Here is a 22,964-nt window from a genome sequence, read left to right as displayed (position 1 = left end):
TCCTGTTTGCATCTCCAGTATTTCCCAGCTGTTTGATGTTTTCAAGCCTTTCTCAGATCAGCCCTGCCTCCCTGCTAATTTCAGCAATTACCTGGATCAGGTGTACCTGGGAACCTCCTTCATCCCTTCAGCTGTGAGGCCACAGACCATCTCCCCAACAAACACCTTCTTCCTCCCTCCAGATGGATGGCTCCTGCCCAGAGGCAGCTCTCTCCAAACTGTCTGCAGCTGCCAGCTTCAGGCTCTTACCTCTTCCCTGGAGCTCCAGGTCCTAACTGGCCGCTTTTCTCATGCTTGTGCTGCAGGTCTCTGTGCCCAGGAGCTGCACGAATGGAAAGAGGAGCAATGTAAAGTCTGTTGTCCTCTTGAGGTCTCTTCCAACCTCATTTATCTCACAATCTATTGGAAAAGGCATGGAGTTACATCACAAACAGGTCTAATTCACACAGATCCAAACTAGTCCCAGATTAGGGTGACAGCTTGCCAAGGTGCACATCTCTTGCCAGGCACGGTGTCATTGAAATATTTGCAACTTTGGAAGGATTAAACATTGGAAGTGAAATAAATTAGAGCTGAATCTCAGATGCTGCAGAAAAGCCTCTTTTCCCACTGCGGGCCCCTGGAGTTCCCTCTCTTTGTCTGACTATCTTTGACTCCCTCTCCTGGCTGAAAACACAGGTTACAGCCAAGAGGGAAAAGCAGAGCCCACCGAGCTCACAGGGACCCTCAGCCAGGAGACAGTCTCCAGCAGGATGCTGAGTCCATTTTGCAATCTTACTCTGCATCCATTGATCAGTGGGGTTAAACGTGTCCTTTTTAGCCCCCTCCCCAGAGCTCCCTGTTGAACCATTATAATGCAGTAAGCATGGGAGCGACCATCTTTTTTACGCTTATTACAAATTCCATGCAAAGACATCAGGCTTCACCATCTGAACTCCTGTGGGATATGGCTTTCTGTCCCCTCAAAAACCAAACCAAACCAAAAAAATTTCCCCTTATTAGCACCTGGTCCCTCTGCTGGCTTTTGAATCCTGGCTGCAGCCAGCACCTCTCAGGCCCAGCTCCCGTCCCACCACAGAAGCCAGCTGCACTTGCCTGGATCCTGCTTTGAGGCTCCCCTTGCTCTGACCAGGGAATTCTGCAACTGCTCTGGCTTTCGGCTCACTGGGGAGCTCCTGCTGGCAAGGTGCAGCCCCAGCACCCGCAGATGGTGCCGTGGCCCTGCTGCCGGCCGCCTTGCTGCCCTGTCCGCAGCTCAGAGGTCGCTGCTGTCCCAGAGGTACCGGCCTGGCCGCAGGCAGGGAAAGGCGACCCAGCCCGGGCAGGGGGAAGCCCCGGGGACGTGGTGGGCCACCACCTCGGTGCTCCTGGCCCCAAAGGTCAGCTCTGGGAGAGCTTTCATAGAATCATCTGGTTGGAAGAGACCTTCAAGATCATCGAGTCCAACCATTCACCCTGCACTGTCAGGGTCCCTAACCCATGCTCCTCAACACCAAGTCCACATGGTTTTTAAACACCTCCAGGGATGGGGACTCCACCACCTCCCTGGGCAGCCTGTTGCAACACACATATGTATCATTACAAACTGTGCCTTTGCGGCTCATGGCTGGCGGTAACGAAACATCACTGCGGAGAGGGATGCGGCGGAGTCAAAGGCAGACGCGCCCCGCACGAAGGGGCACCGGGGCTCCACCATGCGGTACCGTGCAGACACCGGGGATGGGGAAAACCCGCGTTCTCGGCCCGAGGCCGAACCCCACCCGTGCGGCGCGCCGCTCTCACGAGCGTTTCGCCCCGCGAGGGGCCGTGCGGGAGCCGCGGTCGCGGGACGGACCGGCAGCCCGGCACCTCCGTGCCCGGAGCGCCCGGGCGCCACCGCGCATGCGCCGCGGCCGCGCCATTTCCGCGCGTCCGCTGTAGTTCCGGGGCGGCGCTGCTGCGCGGGAGACCTGCGGTATGGCGGCGGGGCCGGGCCGCGGTGAGGGTGTGGGCCGGGGGGCTGCGCTATGGCGCCGGAGGCCGTGCGGGGCAGGGAGCTGAGCTCAGGGGCTGCGCTTAGGGGCTGCCGGGTGGGCGCATTGAGCTGCAGGAGGCAGGCGGGCTGTGGGGGGCAGGGTGGTCCTGACGGGCCATTCCTGTGCGGCACCCCAGTGCTGGGCAGTGTGCTGGGAGGGACTGAGCGGGAGTAGCTCAGGGAAAAAAGGCATGTTTTCCCCTTCCAGTCCTAGGTCGAGCTACAGGAAGTACATCAGACTCGTGATTTTATAGTTGTCACTCATCTCTACCCACTTGCAGCTGGGTTTGGAAATTCAGCTCCCAGTTCAGAAATATTGGCAGCACACTGGAAACTAGATTCAGCCCACTGTAATGCCCATGCAGTGCTGGCAGAAGAGCCTGTCGTTTTCTCAGCTGCTTATCCCACCTGTGAAGTGCAGCCATTGCTTATATTCCCGAAGCTGCTCCTCCTGAATTTGCTCCAAGTGTTCGCGTGCGTAGACATGCTGATCCATGTACGGATTTGCCAGAGAGTTCATGAAAACTCCTGCCTGGCTGGGCTCAGCCAGGGTCGTCTTTCAGAAGAGGTTTTGTTTGACCGCATGGGAGAATCCTGCCTAACTGGGATGTGTTTACTTTGCCGCAGTTTCCGATTGGACATAAGAAATAAATGTTAAGGCAAATTAAATTCTGTATTTTCTAATGAAGCTGTGCAATTCTATATTTTAATTTTTTTTTTTTTTCACTTGGTTTGGTTTCATCCAAGGTGGTTTTCTACCTGCTATGCAGGAAAAAGAGATTAGGGAAACCTGCACTTCCTAATTCTAGGAAGACCATGGAAAGGTCTGAATTGTACTTCTGGCTGTAGTGCCAGTTCTTGCAAGGCCAGTCTTGTCAGCAGGGAAATGGAGGGTACAGGACATATGAATGTGTCAATAATAAATATGCTTGCTACTGCGTGGGATGGATTGTCATGTGTAGCACTTGTATCTTGACAGATTCCTGCTACATTATGTCTGGAGACAGTGACTGCACCAGGACAAGTCCATCAGCAGGGTCTCCATCGGACAATGAGTTCTTGCCAGATCGGCCAAAGTATGTTTGCTCGCTGTCTCCTGATCTTGTTACCAAAGCCCGGGAAGAGCTCCAAGAGAAACCTGAATGGAGGCTCCGTGATGTGCAGGCGCTCCGAGATATGGTGTGCAAAGACTATCCCTCCCTGGGGACCTGCCTGGATGATGCTTTTTTGCTAAGGTTCCTCAGAGCCAGGAAATTTGATTATGATCGAGCACTTCAGCTTCTGGTGAACTACCACACCTGTAGGAGGAGCTGGCCTGAGGTCTTCAATAATTTGAAGCCGTCTGCAATAAAGCCTGTCCTAGAGTCTGGTTTTGTCACTGTGCTGCCTCGTCTGGACCCAGAGGGCCGCCACATCGTCTGCATCCGTCCAGGTATTGAAATGCACAAATGTCTTTGCTCTCTGTCTTCAAGGTGTGTCTGGGCCAAAAATCTGTTTCCTGCTCTCCTGTGAACGCTGGTTACTTATGCAGAGTACCTGGGTTCCCTTTGAAACTGGAAAAGTTAACTCGTGAAGGGACACGTTTGTCATTAGCCAGCGTTATACCAGTTCCTTTTCCTGTGTCAGCAGTAACTGCAGTTATGTAAAAAACGAAAATGCAGTTAAGTGGCTTAATTAAATATTAGATGATTCAAGAAAAAATAATATGTAGTAATTCAAACTGAAACAGGGCTGCTGGCCTTTGGTTAGAAGCTTGTAATTTGCTGTGACAGTAAGTGGAGAGAGGAGCCTATGGCTTTGACTCCCATGTAAACAATCTGAGCCTTCCATGTGCTTTTGGTGCTGCCAGGCTTGCTTTAAATTTCTCGTGATTCATTCTCCTCCTTTCCATTTACCTGCTTTCTTTCTGAGCTGAAACTGCTTCTAATAAGCTGTGCTGGGTGGAGAACGGGGTTCTTAAAACCATTGCCTTTGCTCCTTGAATTAACACGAGTTGCCATTTATCTTTTGCTTAAGAAAGGCTGCTCTGAACTAGGACTGTGGCTATTAAAGACTAACTTTTAAGAGTCCAGGAAAATAGAAAATCAGTTTTTGGAATGTGTATTGTTAGCTCATATTTACTCTCCGACTTACCATCCATGTCTTGTAACCTCAGACAGATGGACACCCAGTAATTATCCGATTACTGAGAACATTCGTGCCATATACTTAACGTTAGAAAAACTCATTCAGTCCGAAGAGACCCAGGTGAATGGAATTGTAATCCTGGCAGACTACAAAGGAGTCAGCTTATCTAAGGCGTCTCATTTTGGTCCTTTTGTAGCCAAAAAAGTGATTGGAATTCTTCAGGTAAGACCTGAACTGGTGGGAAATAAGCTTGTACATTGTAAATGACTGCTTCTGTGTCTCGAGTTCTTGACTATGTCACCAGAAACTTAAGCATCTTGGCTTTTACCAGCAGAGTTAAAACATGTCTCTGCCCAACCAGTTTCTCAGACCCTTGCCAACTTACCTTACTTAACCTTTTCTTTGACTTTTGTATTCCTAAAAATAAATTATTAGAAATGCAAACTTTTGAGTTGGAACAGAAAAAAATAGTTCTGCTAGCTAGTGATAAGGAAGAGAGAGCAGTGAATTACAGTTAGAGAGAAGACACTGTTTTGCCTGAATGCTGAGGAATCGCTTGTTTAAATGGTTCCTGGCAGCCAAGATGGAGCAGGTCACTCACTCCACCACCAAGTGGAGTTGTACAAAATAGGAAGGTGAAAAAAGTGAGGAGTAACGCGGCCAAAGTGGCAGGAAGGTCCGATGATGTTACTTGATATTCTACCACACTATCTGGAGGAGTGAGGTGAGGAAAACTTCTCTTGACTGGGTTCATTCCCTCATTACTTTTATTTTGGCCTGAGCTGGTTATGTGTGGAGGAATAAGGAAGTATAGGGGCAATCAGGGGAGTTTATGGAGATGGGACTAGTGAGTTTATGAAAGCTTATATAAGAACTAACTCCTTTAAATTCTGGTCTAAATATGTGTCATTTAACTGTCTGAGCCCATATTTAATTTGCACAAATAAAGTGATGGGTGTCCTGCTGCTCTTAGTGGAAGCAATTCACAAAGCAAAATCTGAACTCGGTGAAGTACGTAAAGGTATGAGTGGGATATAAATGTGTTGCATCAAACTTGCTGAGCTACATCTCCTGTAAAGCTGAGCTAATCACTGACCCTCATAAGGGGAGAAATACTCCTGCAGTGCATGTTGTCTTCTTTTCACTTGAAGCATTGACTGTTTGCTTTGTGTACACAGAGCTGGTTATAAGGGAAAGAAACTTCACTGTGGCACATGAGATTTTAATTGCTGATCATGAACTTTTGCCTTGGAAGAATGTTTCTCCAAATAAATTTCTGCATCAGAACTCCCATAAATAACTGTTGATTTAAACTGTCTTGTATAGGAGACACTGTGTGTTCTGTAGGTAGCAGAGCCCGTTTATCCTTTGCGGTTAGCATGACAGAATAGGTGGAATGGCAGAAAAATTGTGATATTAGATTTATTCCTTATATAAAAACACATTGTAGACTATCCAGGCACCAAATCTTGTCCTTGGAAACACCATTAGAACCAGCCTGCTCTGGCTCTGAGCATGGTGCACTCCTCTAGCTAGGGTCATCACTTTGTAACTGCATCCTTACCAGGGTCAGGATACTCAAAGGACAGTGATTACCTAAGTGTCTTTGTCAAGGGAGATGAAGGACAACATAAGAAATGAAGATTTACTGAGAGCAATATATTTCTTGATGCAAAGTTTTATTGTCTCTTGACTTTATTTTTATGCCCAGGGATCTCATCCTAAGACTGTTCCCTATTACAAGGTGCATTTCTGTTGCTATATTGCTTTATGTTGTTAGCTCAGATGGAAGTTTGGGAGCCAGCTGGTTGTGCTGGCAGGCAGTCTCAGGAGATTTTAAAAAGAGGAAGACACCAATTTTTTTTTAAACTGCATTATAAAAACTTTCTTTATCCTTCAGGATGGATTCCCCATTCGAATAAAAGCTGTTAATATAATAAATGAGCCTCGTATATTCAAAGGCATTTTTGCAATCATCAAGCCTTTTCTGAAGGAAAAGATAGCAAACCGGGTAAGGATTTGTGTCATTTTAACATTAATGCTGATATTTGTAAGTTCCTTGCTTGGCCCCTGCAAGTAAAAACTGTTGAAAACCATCACAGCTAGAAAAATGCTGGATCCGTTTACTTGATCTGACTGGCCTTTTCTGCTTTATTTTTTAAAAATATGCCTGTTGGGAAAAGTCTTCATGAGAGAAGCTTTGAGGAATTTAATATTGGCATAACATTAATATGGATCTTTAGTACGTATGCTATGTATTCAGGACACTAATTTCATCCCTGGGGTTGGATTATTTTGGCAAGTAACACTTTGTTTATGAGGTGGTGTCACAGGAAATCTGTGTGGCCCCTTCCTTGCTCTTCCCACTTAGCCAATGTCCTGCATGGCACAAGTATTCTCTCTGTAGGACTGAATGTACTTGCAAAGGGTGATGATTCTTCCACAAAGATAAGTACTTCCAATCCCATGAATGAACTTGAGGATGAGCTGAGTTTGGAACCTCAGCACAGACTAGCAAACGTCAAGTCTCTCTTCCTGGGATTTAAGCTGCACTAGACTTGGATTGTCTCAAGACTTCTCTCACTAGTGTGTCTAACTGCACCTGCCCAATGTCGCACGCTGCCACTTGCCCAAAAAGACATCTCTTCTAAAATTTGCTCTTTAACTCAAAATAAGCTTATTAGCTGCCTGCTTCAGTAATTTGCTGTAAAGCGTTTGATATGCACTATTAAAGCTATTTTTTCTTTCTTCTTCAGTTTTTTCTTCATGGCTGCGATCTGAATTCCCTTCACCAAAACATTCCTCCAGTGATCCTTCCTGAGGAGTATGGTGGTACTTCAGGGAAGCTGGACATCTCTGCATGGAATGAGCTGCTGCTAGCCTCTGAAGAGGACTTTCTGCATGACTTCTCAGAGCTTGTTCTCCCATGTGACAGCTCTCCCCATGACATGCTAGTGAGTGGAGATGCTGATGAAAAGCAGTGTGATGATTCCCTCCGAGGCATGAAACCTCAGCTCTATTACTGTTATTAACAAAGCAGTGAAGGGTGCAGTTAATGCCAGTGCAGTTAAGATCCGTTCCGATAGGTGATGTTGGGAACTCTGCCTTACTCCTAAACCTCTAGTTTCGGAACAGACTGCTGAGGCACTTTACACTGTAGAACCAAAGGAAGCTGAAGAGGGCACAATGGGGGCAGGGCAGAGTTTGGGGAGAATAAAAGCAAAGAGCACAAGCCTTGCAGAATACTGGAGGCTCATCAGCCTCTGGGTGAATGATGCAAACTGGCCTATTCTTTCTAATGATAAAAAAATATATTGCAGGATGGTAAGCTTGATAGTTTCTCATCCCCTCCCCGTCCAGGTAAAAAGTGACAAACAATGATTTACTAGCTTCGTGACCATTCCCTTCACCATATCTGAAAACACCAATAATCCAAGACAAGAAAATTGCTTTTGAACCCTATGAAATGTAGTTCTGTCAGTGAAGGTTGCTTAAAAACATAAAAGTCTAACTTGGCAGTTGGTTCAGATTGTGAGTTGGCATTTCTGGAATATCTCAATGAATATTTGGCTCAAATTAATATACAGCAAAACTTTCTTATCCATGAATACCAGTATAGAGATCATCTCTGAAACTTCCTCACACTAGGAAAAGCTGTAACTGGTGGATTAACTACTACAACATCTATGCCAAGGCTTATTATAGACAGATGCAACCTTCATTTTCAGAAAGCAGGAAGTCTTTCATATCAAGTACTAAGGCTTTTGCTCAGATAACAGCTTCAAATAATGAGGTTCAGGACCAAATAAGAAGTAGTTATGTCAGCCACCTTCCCACATTGTCAGTTGTTCTTCAGCTGGTTGTGATGAGGAATTGGGAACTCAGACATAGAATTTGTCTGAGGAACTCAGACATAGAATTTGTAATGAGGATTGTAGCAATTGGCGTATGATGTCTAGAAGGCAATACTTCATATAAGACAGCAAGGTGCTGCTTTAGCTTGTTACTTTGGGCAGAATTTGAGTTTTAAGTCTGTGAAACCAAATGCAGGCAGGCTATTTGAAAGCACATTCTTAAAATTTCCTGATACTGTAGCATTTTGTTGACTGTGCTTGTCAGCTCTTTTGTGAAATGTTACAATTTTGTTTTCAACTTTGACCTCTTTTGTCTTTGGTTGTCTTGTTCCTGTATGAAGTTAAGACTTTAAGCATCTTTGTAATATTTACTCGTAGCTGGTATGCCTGTGTTTCTAGGTCTTTGTCTAGAGACAGAACTAGGACTCCGATGCCAAATCAGGGTAAGATACCTGTGTCTAAATAAGCTGTTCCCACTCCCCAAGTTCAATCTCTTTAATGGTCTTGAATTAGAACTTAACTCTCAGCACTCTCTTTGCACATGTTTTTCTGCACTATAATACTGTGGAGATGGGAAACCTCACTAGCACCAGGAAAGCACACCCAGTTACTTCAAGGAGAAATATTTCACTCTTTGGTGAAAAAGGACGTCCCTTCTAATTGGAGACTTATCTCTAGAGCACTTTCTCTGGATGAAAGCTTTAGTGCCAAGTGTGATTATAGCCAAGAGAGATTATAGCTACCAGTTATGTTTCTGTAAATATATAACTAAAGCGTCTTGAGGATTTCAGACATTCATTTTTCAAAGTGCCAAACTCTGTTTTGAATGTCTGTCTTCCTCTCAGTTCCCCTACAGCATGATTGCACTGCCAAAAAGAGACTCCTCTTCCACTGTAATGACTTCCTGATCTGTCAGCAGACCTCATTCTGGAACCAGGGGGTAGCAAATGCCATACCTGTCATCAGAGCATTATAAAAGACAACTGGGTTTTGAAAAGAGGTAAACCATGAAGCTTGAAGCTTTTCTCTGAGTGCCAGATCAGAATTTGTGGGACCAGGGAACTCATGACTTGAACTGTTTTAGAGTAAAGGTGGGAAGAAATGAATTTTCCTCATTGAAAGCATCTGATTTTTTCCTACCTTTGTAAGTCAATTCTTACTCCTCTTTGACAGCTATTAGTGCAGGGAAAACAACCCCACCACTTTCACCTACTTAAAATAAGGTAAAAGTGTACTTCCTCCTCATTTATGACCAGAACATGCTGCATGTTTTGCAGAGATTAATTCAGTTCTTTGTGCCACCTAGCAAGACAGTAGCACGCAGCACCAGGACTTGGAAAGGTAAGTGGCTGCCCATGCTGTTTAACTGCCAGAATGTAGCAAGTGGTGTTTATCTTGTTTTAGTGCCTCGTAAATCCAGCCACAATGTACAAGTAACAAAAAAAAAAAAAACAGTAGGATGGACCATTTTTCCTGGAGGTGAAGGCATGACTGGTATTTGACACTCTTTCCTTACTTGTGCTGCAGAGTTTGAAGCGGCAGTATTTTGACAGTTAACCTATAGGAAAAACTACTTAGATCCTCTTATGTAACTACTGGAGAGGAAGGCTGAATATTCAAAATTCAACTTAGCATCCTTAAAAAAAAAAAAAAAAAAACCTAGTAGTGTTCAGCAGAAGGCTGAGGAGCCTTTACAGAAACCAAACCCTTTTTCAGGCCTTTATATTCTCTTGCATGCCTTAAATAGTAGGCAGACTAGATCCATATCTCCCTCCCTGTTTCTCCTCTGCTTACAGAGAAATTAAGAATAAAGCATATGATTTGAAGAAAATAGAGAAGGCTACATTATCAAATGCTGAAAATAGCCTGTCTTATGCCTCCAGAACTTCTTTTTCTTAAAGCTGGCTGCTGGGCAGTTGATGGCAGGATGCTTGAACTAAGCCAGGCTTACCTTTGTCAAGCATCTCTTACTTCTAATTTGCTCTTTCTTGGCTTTGGAACTCAGGCAGACAGAGTTGCAACTTTATTGAACTGTATCTCTAACCATTTTTAGGTTCGTAACCAGTGCTTGGCTTGTCTTAGAGAAAAGCACAGCTCTGTCTTCTGTGTGCCTGACTACTGAGCTGAGAATGCTCTTTGAGCTTCAGCACTGGCAAAGAAATCAGTTTGCTCTCAAAATTTCTCATGTCAGCACCTGGAAAATAAACACTTGTTTTAAGTATAGAATCTCCTTATCTGCAAGTTAAGAGGACAGGAAAAGGTTACAGGTTTGTTTTGGTTTTGGGGTTTTTTCACAGCACTAGAACTGGTCTGTTATTTTTTCTACTTGAAACAACTTTGTTTCCAGAGGCTACATGCCTTGCCCAGTACATAAGCCATCCCTGCCAAATCCAACGCATAATAAGGAACGATACTGAACTGCATTGGGCAGCATGGCTTTTGGCATTGAGTGGGACAAAAGGTAGCTGCATACTGTATATAAAAGTACTTGAATTTATACTCTTACAAATGGGTGTTAAAAACCCCCGAGTTATTTTCAGGAACTGGGTGATGTGTTGGGTTTTTTTGTTAAATCTCATTTTGGCATGAGTTAATCATAGTATTATTCAAACTAATAATTTTGCCTTCTGTTGTATGTGGGCCTAGAGGTGTTGGGTAGTTAAGTGTACATCTTATTTTGACAAAATTTATTTTTATATTGTATTTTATAAAATGGAGTGGTCAAAATGTGTAATTTTATGATGCATGACTGGGTGATTAAACACATTGTAACAGCAGCTAATTTGACTTTTTAAATATGTTTGTCTTGTGTCGTGTTGGGGTATTTTATTGTAAAAGTCAATAGTGACATATACTTAGTTCCACACTCAACACACAGTTGCAACTAAGTATAATTGCCACAGCATTACATTAGAAAAAAGCATCACTTTCTACTGCAGAACTAAACTTTACTGGAACAACTCTACCTGAGCAACTTCACCGAACAGGATTCGACATTCAGAGAATCACATGGAAGATGCTGTTTGTTTCAAAAGAAATATATTATGACTTGCCATTTGCTGCATGGAGAAAATACCCAGTCAGTCACATCCAGCTAGACACTGCAGCAGTGAATTAGCAGTTTAATCCCTGTATATGTAGTATTTTGCACTGGAGAATAACTGCTGCTTCTTAACACTTCTCAGAGCTGGGACAGTTTCAGTAGTTAGTCTGATTTATTCAAATGAGTTTACAGTGCAAATGCCTTAGTGCCAATAATAATATACATGAAATTATTATTTTTGTAAGCATGTTACAAGTTAAATCAATCAGAAGCTCTATTTTTCCACCATAACCATAAAGTTGTTAAAGCTAGTCATACACTTACCACTCAGTATTTGGCAAACATACTAAAAAAGAAGTTACCATAGAAGTTGCCTCTTAGAAAGGGCAAGTTTGTTCTTGAAAAGAATTAAAGTTAACCAGTTTTTCAACCTCAAAGTTCTGTTCTTCTGGAGAGGAATAAAGGGGTTTTTGCCACAATACAGGAAGGTAAGTATAATTTAAATAAACTTTTGCAGTGGAATGTAGAGAGCAAGCAGCATGGCTTACACTTCCAGAAACTGAAGCGTTAGCATACTAGTGCATTATGCTGAATATAATTGTTCTTTAAAATATAGTATTTGATATTTAACTAAATGCTACTTCTATTCAAGAGAAAGGTTGTGGCCATTGGACAGAACAGATATTTTCTTTTGTGCTTTGACAGCACAGCCCTAGTGAATTTTAAAAACGCAGTAATAAGATAACCGTGACTGAAGGTTAAAATAGATAGGTAACTGATAACAACTTTACTCCTCCATCAAGCACTACGCAACACATAACTTTCTATCCACCTGCATGTTAATATAAGAAACAGTAACATGGACAGTGTAATCAAAGCAATACATGAACATTTTGGCTTTCAGCAAAGAGTTCCCCACTTTTGTAAGCTCAGACAGGTGCAGCAATTTAACTGAAGTCCCTATTAGTAAGGACAAGAGGAGCCACTAGGGTCCAAAGGTAGAGGAGGAGACAAACCCAGCTGGAGGTTATCTTCACCCACACGGCTGGCCACTTACTTGTCATTGTCTTAAAATCCGCATCAGGGCTAAAAAGTAAAGAAGTCAATTAATAGCTATAGAAGGCACCTTCCACTATTCCTTGCTACCTCTCATACAAATCTGAAGTTAGGACAATCATTTGGGACGCTCCAACGCAAAAAAGGGTATGTCCAAGGGCTCCCAACAGATCTGGGAAATCCTGTCTCCATTTAAGTGACATGTATGGCTGTCCCTGCGCATCTTTCCCAGGGTGATGAGCCAGTAACATCAGGCTGGCCTCTGACAAACTTGCCAGGAGGCTACCTTAAACCAATTTCATATGTATCCTTCCTGCTACTTGCCTATCTGAAGGATGGTAGCCACACTTTCTGCCCTTGCAGCTGTGAAGCAGTTCACTACGACTACAGCTGCTGATTGTGCCTCTTTACATCTTAATTCGGCAATTTGAAAAGGCACAACTAATGCAACTGGCTTAGAGACAGCACCTCAACTAGCTTGGCAGGAGTGGCATATAGGGCAGGAGTCTCCTATCCACCTGGAAACACTGGCTGGCACATAGAACTCAACACTTTCTGTCTTGATCTTACCTGTACCAGTTCGTGAGCGTCATCATGATGTAAAGAGAGGCAAGAAAGAGCATGAAGTGAAAAAAGGTGTAGCTGTACTGAACACCATCCTTCTCGTTATCCATGACACGGCGCACTTCTCCTTCCTCTGCATCCCCGCTGCCTGTTCCCCCAGTGTCCTCCAGAATGGCACTGTCACTCCCAGACAGTATCAGCTTGTTCACCTGGCTGTTACTTGAAGAGCGAATGCTGCAGTGTAACCCAAAGACAGACATGGTTAAAAAGTCCTTTTTCAGTAAGCTATGTTCACTAATAAAGCGAGCAACAGACCACAATGAATGTCTGAGATGAGCAAATTACATTTTTTAAATCTATCTGGGAACACAAGGAAGCTCCTCAGAGAGATCTGTTTTCATCTGAGCTTTTGTTAACCTAATTAAACAGCGATCTTAGTCCAGGTCTTGTAACATGTTTGGGTTTTTTTTTTCTGTTATCTGAATTGGGCTTATAAAGCCTATCCCCATCCACAGAACACAGTTTTATTAGCCACATTTGGACTTGGGCCTGGGACAGCACTTGGATATGGATAAATGCAGGTACATTTTTCACTAGGCCCAGATTCAAACAAAAAAGGCAGACAAATCCCAATTGTTTGATAGCAGTGCAGGTCCTACCTGGAATACAAGAGGCAAAGGACAAAGATAACCAATCCAACGACACTCTGGGCATCCCACCACTGCAGGGACTTGGGCGGCGCTGGAGTAGCAGGTTCGACAGTGGTATTTGCTGGAGCCACTGTGGGTGTAGCTATCTGGGTAATGATGTTCAGCAAACTTGGGTTACAGTTTCGTTCTGAAAGGGATTTCAAGGCAGATTGAAGAGAGGTGAGCTTTGACAGCATCTAGCTAAGAAAAGATGACAGGTAAGCTTGCAATTCTTCATTCCCTTTAACAGTTGATCTCTTCTGATTGCCCAGAGGCATGGAATATTTTTCCTTCCTGTGAGCTAGGCAAGGATGTAACTAATAAACAAATAAAATCTGAATGCCCTGACACTGTTCTTTCCCCTAACAAATACCTTGGTTTAGTCCAGGAAAGAAGCAATTTGATGGTTTCAAGTAACTACGAGCCCCACCAACAGCTTCTGCTTTCACACTACACTATGTTACTCAAGACAGCGTGCTGCTTACCAGGCTCATTGGACATGGCTGACCAGGTGAGATACATGGTGTAGAGCGTGATCACAGAGGACTGCAGGAGGCCAGAGCGAGGCTGATGTTCCTGTTCAAAGACGCGATAGCAAGCCAAGGTCAAAAGGGCAAAATTTACCTACAGTTGATAGTTTTATCCTACTGCCATGGATTTTAACAACAAAAAATTTTAGTTTTTAGAAATGCAGTGGGTTTTGTTCTACGTTTAAAAGACTCAGAGAAACTTTAATTTAGAGAAATACAGTTTATGCAGTGAACAACTCAAACATGGAAGGAATAAGCAAACCAAATCCAGTTTTTCTGTGCCCCAGACTCAGTTACGGGTTCTTACTGAGTTCCTGCCAACTTGCTTGACAGTTTTGTAGACATGAATCTAGCCTGTGATTTATTTGAGTAATACATATTCAGAATCAAGTAACAGACAAGCTTCCTCTCCTATTAAACATGCTTACCCTTAATTTCAAAGCCACAGTATCAAGCCCATAAATTCCCAGCTTATTTTATTTTTCCCTAATGAGTTTCTCTGTTCTGCCAGAACCTTCACCACTAAAACCACACCAGCCGTCTCCCACATGGAAACAAAGTCCAAAACAATGTTGGCCAAAAAAAAGCCTATCTTCAAGAAATACACCACTACATAGTGCATTAGTTTCAGAGCATTGATTGTTTGTTTGTGGTTTTTTTTAAATGTTCCTAGCTAGCACAGCTAGGATAACAAAAACTTAAAGTTCTTATGTCTGACTGAATTGGTACTACATTATTTTTACTTCCCTGCTTTGTATGTCAGAAGAAAATAGCAGAGAAAAATAATACCTGAACTTTTGGATGGATAGAAACAATGGAGACAGCAATGCACAGGATCATATTAATGCTTATGAAGAACTTGTTCTCAATGCAGTCATCAGGCTTCGTGTAGAAAACATAGAAGAGTACAACAAAAATCATCGACAAGGCATAGAACAAGCTTGTGCAGGACAGCAGAGCTGGAAGGGAAAAAAATTAACTGTTACAATATGCGTGTAGTTTAACGGTACATCTAAGGTGATTTAATGACCAGCTACCACTGTGAAGTGACAGTCCCTCTTCTTCACTTGGAAGTCTGGTCCAGAAAACTAGACTAGCAGAATGCATTTTCATTAGGTATGGCTAAATTTCTGCTTCTGCTCACTAAGGAGTACAGCTCAGAGGATATCCAATGCTGCCATCAGGGGAGTAAGACCTGCCTTTCAGCAGCAGTTTAACTGATGCCAAGCCACAGTGTCAAAGTGAGAGTGCTTTTTGCACGCTGGGCTATTTACAAGCCATGAATTCCCCTTTCTGTGCTAGAGGCCACCCGTTTTCATTTCCATTCTGCAACGTTCTTTATGTGAAGCCACAAAACGCTGTTGCAGCATTCGTAGCTATGAGCAAAGAACCACAACAATTAGCACTTTGTAATTTAGTGGTCAGCTGGGGAGCGTGCGCCGAGGCATGCTTTGTGCTGTGCTGCAGCCACTGCCACCGACATGCCTGATCTCCTGAGGACCTCAGTAGGGCAGGTGGGAAAGCAAAGTTAGAGCTGAAGAAATCCAGGCCGCTAGCTCTGCGCTCGCACTGCAAACTAGCCAAGTGGGGTTTATTATGACTGTCAGATCTCCTAATCACAAGCCTAAAATATTTTGCATTTTACTTAATGAGAAAAAGGCAACACTGCAGCTATTAATTCCAGACGTTTACATTAGTGACTCAAGACTGTGGAGTGTAATTCTAGGATACATTTGCTAACTAGTAAGTGGTATTTTGGCCAGCAGAAACAAATCCTTTACAGGCTGAGATTCCTACCTGCATACCAACATTTAGAATTTCCCTCCTCCAATCTCTCAACCCAGCTCTCATTCCAGGAGTGAGCAAAGTCCACAAGAAGCACCAACTGGATAAGAATGAAGCAGAAGGCTCCACAAACACCAATTACAAACCAAGCTAGAAAAGGAAGCAAGAAAAACAGGGTTAGCTTTCATCACTTGCATGCTAACCCATTTAAAAAAAAATAAATAAATAGCTCCTAATTATACCGCAGACAAATAATGAAAAAAACTAAAACTATATTTAGAAATGCAGATGCTGTTAATCACTGTGGCCTCCATCCTGCAGAAGCACGCAAGAAGTCCCAGCTATTCAAGGCTGCAGCCTATTCTAGCCAAGCTGAACACAGGAATGTTTAGCCCAACATGTTTTCAGAACGACTGCGAGATCTAACACAAAATGTCTTTGTGTACAGAAGTACCATCATGCCACATTTCTCTGAGAATAGACAACCCTTTCAAGTTCCTGTGATGTGGCCAGACAGTAAAGATTTCTTGCACTGATTTTTTCAGAGCCTCTAGGGAGGTATTTAGTGATTATCAGTGTTCTGAGCCACCTCTAATCTAAAGAGCATCCGAAGGCCCACCCCAGCAGTGATCATGTCATGGAGTACTGAATTAATAATACACAACACTTCTGCCCTTGAAAAGAAATTGCTGATTGCCGTAACTTCAGCTGGTCACCAAAATGCTGGGTGAACCAAGATACTCTAAAGACGTAGGACAGAATCTGCATTCTACAAGATAACTTTCACTATTGCAACTACAACCTGGTAAGTCTGTGAAAATGTCTGAGTTTATGAAAGAGAATTTCATGATAACGTATTAGCTGTACCTCTTGTGAAAGACCCTTCAGGAATGTAAAACGCTCCAACCATGATAGCCACAATGGCAGCTATTTTGAAGAACCAGAACCTTTAAAAGAAGAAGTTGAAAATATCAGTCTTACTCTGCATACAATAGCCATGTTTTACGTCATCTGCAAGTAGCTTGCTGTACTTAGATTGAGTGTCTAACAGAAATTTAAAGGAAAAAAAATAAGTTGTATTCAGTGGGATTACAGGTGAAGATGTTCACCAAATCAAGGGGAGAGGGTGGAGCAACAGTTAATACATTGGAGACAGGGACTGACAGAAACCTCAAAGTTCAACAAAGGCGAATACAGAGCATTCCACCTAGGACAGAAAAAAAAACACCCTAAAACAGGACAGACTGGGGGTCGACTGGCTAGAAAGCTTTGCTGAAAGAGTAGCTCCTGCTTCAAAAAATGGAATGTGAGCCAGCAGCTCACCCTTGCAGGGAAGGAGGCTAACTCTGCACTGACTGTTCAGCTTGGAGAAGGGAAAAGGGAGAACTAATTGCTGTCTTCAGCTGCCTAAAAGAAAGATGTGAACATGACAAAAACAGACTCTCCTTGCAGGTGCACAGTGTGCAGACAAGAGGCAACATATGCAAGTCGCAAAAAAAGAAACTACCATTAGATACTGCAAAAAATTCCACAGGCTGCCCAGAGAGGTCAAAGCATCCCCATCCTTTGAGACATTCAAAACTCAACTACACAAAACCTCGAACAACCTGATCCACATTGGTCCTGCTCTGAGCAGGGGGCTGGATCAGATGATCTCCAAAGGTCCCTTTCAAATTAGATGACTCTATGACAATTCAGTCATCTAGCCCAGAACTAACCCAGTTAAAGCAGTGAATCAGAAATCAGAAACCAGTTTCTGCTGGATTACTGAGTCAGACTGGCCTAGTGTGACCCAGTAAGCACTAGAGTCAGCACATGGAAGGGGATATAAAATAACCGAAATCTATCATCTCTGTGGAAACACAGAGGGGTGCTCAGAGCACTGCCCTTTTGGTTACCCAACCTCAGAGTACTAGCAGTGATGTCTGGCTTCCCATTACCACTACGTTGACATGTTACATAAATAGGAAGCTTTTTAGGAGACTCAAGTGTTACTCTGTGTTCAGTTCAAAAGAAACTCAAGGCTGTCAGTGTATGCATAAACAATTTGCCACTGTGTTCAGCAAAGAAACCGGAGAGAAGAAACAAGCTGGAAGACCAGACAGCTGGCTATCACACATACCCATTGTGTACTGAGGCTCTTGGATCGTTACTTGTTTTCACTTCTATCATGAGCAGAGAGAGAAGAAAGAAGAACACTGCCATTGCAAAGCTGATTCGATAGACAGCTCGGTATCCAACAAACACATCGCAGCTGACAAAGCCATTGATATGCGGTATCCGAGTATGAAGCCCTTCATCACAAAATCCAGGTATCTGAGTAAAAACACATTTAGTTGTGAATTTACTTCTGTATTCGAAATTACATTCTTTAAGCACTGTAACAGCTAAGGCTCTCAGCCCGCTCTCTTCTGGGAGATCTGATAACAAAAGACCTGGTGCTCAGCCAGCCTGCACAGATCTTATTATTGTGCTTCTTTCCCCATGTCATCACTACAGGCAAGCAGGACGATTAAGATACCAAAGCAGCAGGCTTCTGGCAACAACTGTCAATCTCCAGGTCTGGTCAGGTTTCAGAGGCCAGGCATGTACTCAAAAACGTACATTTACCGAATTTGCTATTTCAGCTAGAAGCTGTTCAGCACATGCAGTCTCTTAACTCAGGGGACAAAGCACACTTGAGCGTTTGTATCTCTCATGTAATCCACCCCAAATAAAGAGAATCAATAGCCACTGGCACAACTAAAGGTCCTGCGAACAGTTAGGAAGACATTTTCCCCTCCATACCTTTTTCAGCTGCTCTTCCATCCCTGGTGCCAGCATAATGCAGGCAAGGACAGTGCTAAGGAGGAGGAGGAAGGCATAGATAAGACGTGTCACTGTTGAATTCTTGCTGTTGGGACAACATCGGCACAGTAAACATGAGGCGCCGCTGCACAGACAGGGAATCTGAAGGGCAGAGACAGACACAGTAAGGGCACTCCCCTCTGAGCTGACACCGGGGGGTTCAACCCGGCGAGAGGGAAACCTCAAACTCCCTTTAGACACTCCACTCCCTGCTGGACCTCACAGATAAACCGTTTAATCGGCATTTCTGACTGACACGGTGTTCGCAAACACCCGCAGATCATCCGCCTTATCAGCCCGGGCCTGTTCCCAGGGGCCCGCCGCCCGGCAGCGGCCCGCAGCGCGCCGCGCCCCCACCGACATGGCCACCGCCTCGCCAGGGCGGGCCCCGCCGGTCAGCGACCCGCCCGCCGGCCGGGTGAGGGAGAACCGGACGGCTCCAGCCTGGCGCCCGCTCCGCCCCGAGGGGATGGAGCCGCCGCTGGCTCCTCACCGCTGGCGGGACCGGGCAGAGCCCGCAGGCCGCGGGGCGGGGTCACTGGCCCCGGGCCCGCCAGCTCGACCGGGCCCCCCGTCGGAGGCACCGCTCCCCGGGGAGGAGCGGGGAGGTTGGCGCGGCAGCCGCCCCGCCGCGCCGCCACTCACCCAGCTGGCCAGCGAGCAGACCCCCAACGCCGCCCCCATGGCGCCGCCGCCGAGACCTCACCGGCCACTTCCGGCTTTCGCTCCCTCCCCGCGGCGTCAGGCGACCGCCGTCCAACGCCGGCGCCGCTGATTGGTTGTCCCTGCCATGCTGCCGCGCTCCGAGGCGGCTGTCCGCCAATGAGAAGGCAGAATGGAGCCGAGGGCCCACCGGATAGGCAGGGCCGGCGAAGGGAGGGGGAAGGGGAACCGTTGTTGAGGAACACTTCTTCCGCCCTCTCCCACGCGAAGGCGGTCGGAAGGAGACGCGACGCTGATTGGTCCAAAGTGGCAGTCAGTCAGCGGTTCCTCCGGCAGGACAGCCAATGAATGAGACCGGCCGGCAGCCCCGGCAGCCATTCAGCACCTCCCTCTCCCGGCGTGTCGTGGCCCCCGGCGGTTGCCATGGCAGCAGCGCGGGCACCGCGGGCGGGCAACCGGCATGGCGGCGGGGCGGGCCGCCCCGCCGCCATGCCGGTTGCCCGCCCGCGATCCCGAACACATCGCGTTTCCCTGCCCCTGAGCGCGCTCCCGCGCCCTGCGCCCCGTCTGCACGAGTAAAACTGACCCACCCCCTCGGGTTCCGGCGGGGACAGCGCGTTACCGGGCGCGGCGGCGCGCAAAATGAAATGGGTGAGAGGGATAGAGGGTGTATTCTGGCTATAGCAATTCCAGCTATTCCCACAGTGTCAGACTCTTTCCTTCACACAGTCCCTTTCCAAAAAACCTGCTTCCGTCAGGGAAAAGGACAAATAATCAGAATGACGGCTTTACTGCCGTATAAAATTGCCAAGAAATGACAAAAAGCGTCCAGTAAACCAGCCACTTATTTTCCTCAGGAACTTTAACGCCCAGAATAGATGAACATTGTGTTAACAGTATCATCTCTCTTGTAATCAGCCTCATTCACGAAGACAGGCTTTTTTCAGGAAAAGATCACACCATAAATCAATGAAACTGTGCTTCCTTCCGATAATATATGAGCCTTTATTATTAACATATTTTTGTTACAGCTGGATCTGTAAGAAGGCTTTTGCCACATCCCTGCTACTTCACTGCTCATGCGAATGTATGCAGAATAAAGGCAGAATTCACAATTCTGTGTTCCCTTCCCAATAATCATAGGTAAATCATTTCATAGGCATATTACTAATACAGTGATGAAACTCACCTCAATCCTGAGTCTGAGATGTTTTCTTCACAGGAAATTTATCAGACTAATCGTTTTGTTAAGTGCTGTGGGATCCTTCACTGGATTACGCTAGGGAAAGACAAGGGGTACAGATAAAAACCTTTTTCCTTCCACTGTCCACGTAACAAGAGATTTCCAAGTGCTCATTTTACTTCCCAACACAAACCTCCTCTGTTTCTGCATAACATCACCTCAAACCACACGTGTTTAACAGGAGATAAGGATGAAGTCAGCCTAGTGACTGTCAGCTATGGGAACAAGACAGGATATGGCAGGAGGTTATCCCAGTTTGTACAAAAATACCCTGCTCTGGCATGTTAATCAGTTCTCACGGCAGAACGAAACGGTGCATCCCTTATGTATCCGTACATTACATCCCATACGTATCTATATGTTAATTGAAATGCCTAGAATAAAATCCTTGAAATTAGGCAATATTTAAAGGAAATGTGTCACATATAGTCATTCGAAAGTAATTCTCTGCAGTTCTTTGCGCAACTGAGCTCATAAAAAAATGTCAGTCAAGCTTGTGCGTTAGTGCTATTCTTGTTAATCTCAAGGGCCTCCCTTTCATGATAACAAAAATGCAGAACTTTTCCTGATGTTCCTCAGACTATTTGAGGGTCCCTGCTCTGCATGGGCTGTATTTTTGCAGGTAGCAGATCCCGTATTCAGGCTATAATCAAATAATCCTTTGACCATCCAGAATCTTTCAGTCAGGGGAAGGGCACTGCAAATTGGAATGACTAGGTCAAACCAACTGTAAAATTAAAAAAATTATGTGTTGTCTGTGTTACTACAGTAGTGTTGCCTTGACCCATACACAGGTCTAAGCATCTTGGATTTCTCTGGTCTCCATAAACATCCAAATTTTGAGGTATCAGCATCAGCTTTCTATAACCCTTCTAATTATTGGACTTCTGTAAAGTGTTTGGCTTTAAACAGTATTTATAACTGTGCTTTGATTAGATTTCCAGGGTATAAAGAATTACAGAGCTTTCTTTAGGGACAACTGCTTTTCCAGCTGCTTTGTTCAGGCTTTGATTTGAGCTCTATTCCACCATCCAGACTTTAAACCGTGCTTTGAGAATAGCCATCAGAGTCCCCCATCTGTGAGGAAGTTAATCATTAGACAACGGGCAAAATACTGCTACAGCTGAAACTGTAAAAAAACTGTAAACCAGAGGGTTTAATTAGTCTTTAAACGGTCAGAGTTAACAGCTTCTACAAAATCATGATGTTCCAGCAGGGTAGAAAGTTCTCCTGCGTACAAATACTGTTACGTTTGTGGAGCTCTCGGATGACTTTTACTGGGGTCTCAATCCAATCGCGTGCTGTGGATACAGGGATTCACCACCAACGTGCAAAGGCCAACGTGTGCTGTCTGCTGTGACTCCCCAGGCAAGTGCAGCTGACCAGTGCCAGCAGCGTGGCCCTTCCCTGCGTACAGGCTGCCTTCACACTCACAAGCCCCTGCCACTTTTGATCAATAAAATCAACCTAGTCCACGCTCTCGAGCCTTCAAACATGCAAGATTCTTTTCTCCGCAGTCCTTTGCTCACGGTTTTATAATTCTCATCTTCCCTTGACTGGGTGCTCTGTGACTGCATTAGCACCTGCCTCTGCACTTCTTAGACTATTTTCCTATCATGTCATGGATACGTGAGTCATCTTATTTGTGATCTGCTAAGCTGAGTGAGAGTCATAGTAGAGTTGTGCGCTTCAAGGCCATTAGTAACGCCACTAAAACTTGCATAATATATTCTTCTGTGTCTAAATCCCTGAGAGATTGAGTAACTGTTTTCTTTTTCGCCCCGAGTGACTATGCAGCTGGATGAGTCACTGCTGTTATGATAGAGGAATTGTAATCTTTGTGCCTTTCCAGTTTTGTTTGGCCTGAAATTTATTTTATAGGATACCTTTGTTCAATGTCCAAATCCTTGTATGTCACCAGAGACCTTTTCATTGACTTCAGTTCACTTTAGATCACGTGCCGTGGTCTGGAAACTGCGTTAGTTTAGGTTATTGGTAAAACAGATGGAAAGAAATATTCACCTTTATCCAATACCCTGGAATGATATTACTGAGCTGTTTCATCTCATTATTTATGGAAGCATTAGTGAAACTTCAACGTATTGAAAAGTATTTAAATAACATTAAATAAAAGCTTATTTAAAAAAAACCCAAAACCACAACCAACCAACAACAAACCAACCACTGCAAACAGAGATATACTGCAGGGAATATTTTGTACAAAAGATCTGCAGTGACATCTGCGAATGAACCATGGAAGGGACTAGCAACAGATGGCTGGTAAAAAGGAGGAGGGAGGGAAGGGTGGCTTTTTGTGATAAGAGAACATGGTATCCCTGAAAACAGCATGGGATGCTCAGACCAGGGCCCTTTGGGGAGCAGGATCTGACCCAGAAGGGGCTGGCACCATTGGAGCAGCCTCAGCCCTGCTCCGATGTGAGCTGGTAGTAACTGTCCCAGGAGGAGCCTTGCAGCCAGAGGCACTGCAGGAGCTTGACACCTTCCCCATCCCCGTGGGTGGGACAGTGTTAGAGCAAAGCCAGACCACG

The 22,964-nt window shown here is 44.8% G+C and overlaps 2 protein-coding genes across 3 annotated transcripts; one reads left to right on the top strand and one right to left on the bottom strand.

Moving 5' to 3' along the window:
* Positions 1-1,928: 1,928 nt before the first annotated feature.
* TTPAL (alpha tocopherol transfer protein like) lies at positions 1,929-8,030 on the top strand. 2 transcript variants are annotated; one of them, XM_086623157.1, is made up of 5 exons: positions 1,929-1,954; positions 2,994-3,446; positions 4,170-4,363; positions 6,042-6,152; positions 6,898-8,030. In XM_086623157.1, exons 2-5 carry the CDS (start codon positions 3,008-3,010, stop codon positions 7,171-7,173), a joined length of 1,020 nt encoding a protein of 339 aa, XP_086479283.1. In that variant the 5' UTR covers positions 1,929-1,954; positions 2,994-3,007; the 3' UTR covers positions 7,174-8,030. The 2 variants fall into 2 exon arrangements, with proteins under 2 accessions (XP_086479283.1, XP_009980396.1); XM_009982094.2 differs by lacking the exon at positions 1,929-1,954 and having other exon boundaries at positions 2,990-3,446; positions 4,170-4,261.
* A 3,161-nt stretch (positions 8,031-11,191) lies between these two features.
* Positions 11,192-19,239, bottom strand: SERINC3 (serine incorporator 3). Its single transcript, XM_086623156.1, has 10 exons — positions 19,155-19,239; positions 18,450-18,611; positions 17,785-17,978; positions 16,530-16,609; positions 15,675-15,812; positions 14,667-14,836; positions 13,833-13,923; positions 13,318-13,495; positions 12,665-12,892; positions 11,192-12,124 (listed from the first exon to the last, which is right to left on the bottom strand). The coding sequence occupies exons 1-10, from the start codon at positions 19,191-19,193 to the stop codon at positions 11,986-11,988; spliced, it is 1,419 nt and encodes a 472-aa protein (XP_086479282.1). The 5' UTR covers positions 19,194-19,239; the 3' UTR covers positions 11,192-11,985.
* Positions 19,240-22,964: the final 3,725 nt, after the last annotated feature.

This window comes from Tauraco erythrolophus, chromosome 18 (assembly GCF_009769465.1).
Source record: "Tauraco erythrolophus isolate bTauEry1 chromosome 18, bTauEry1.pri, whole genome shotgun sequence".
Classification (NCBI taxonomy): domain Eukaryota; kingdom Metazoa; phylum Chordata; class Aves; order Musophagiformes; family Musophagidae; genus Tauraco; species Tauraco erythrolophus.
This window is presented reverse-complemented; position numbering and strand designations above follow the sequence as displayed.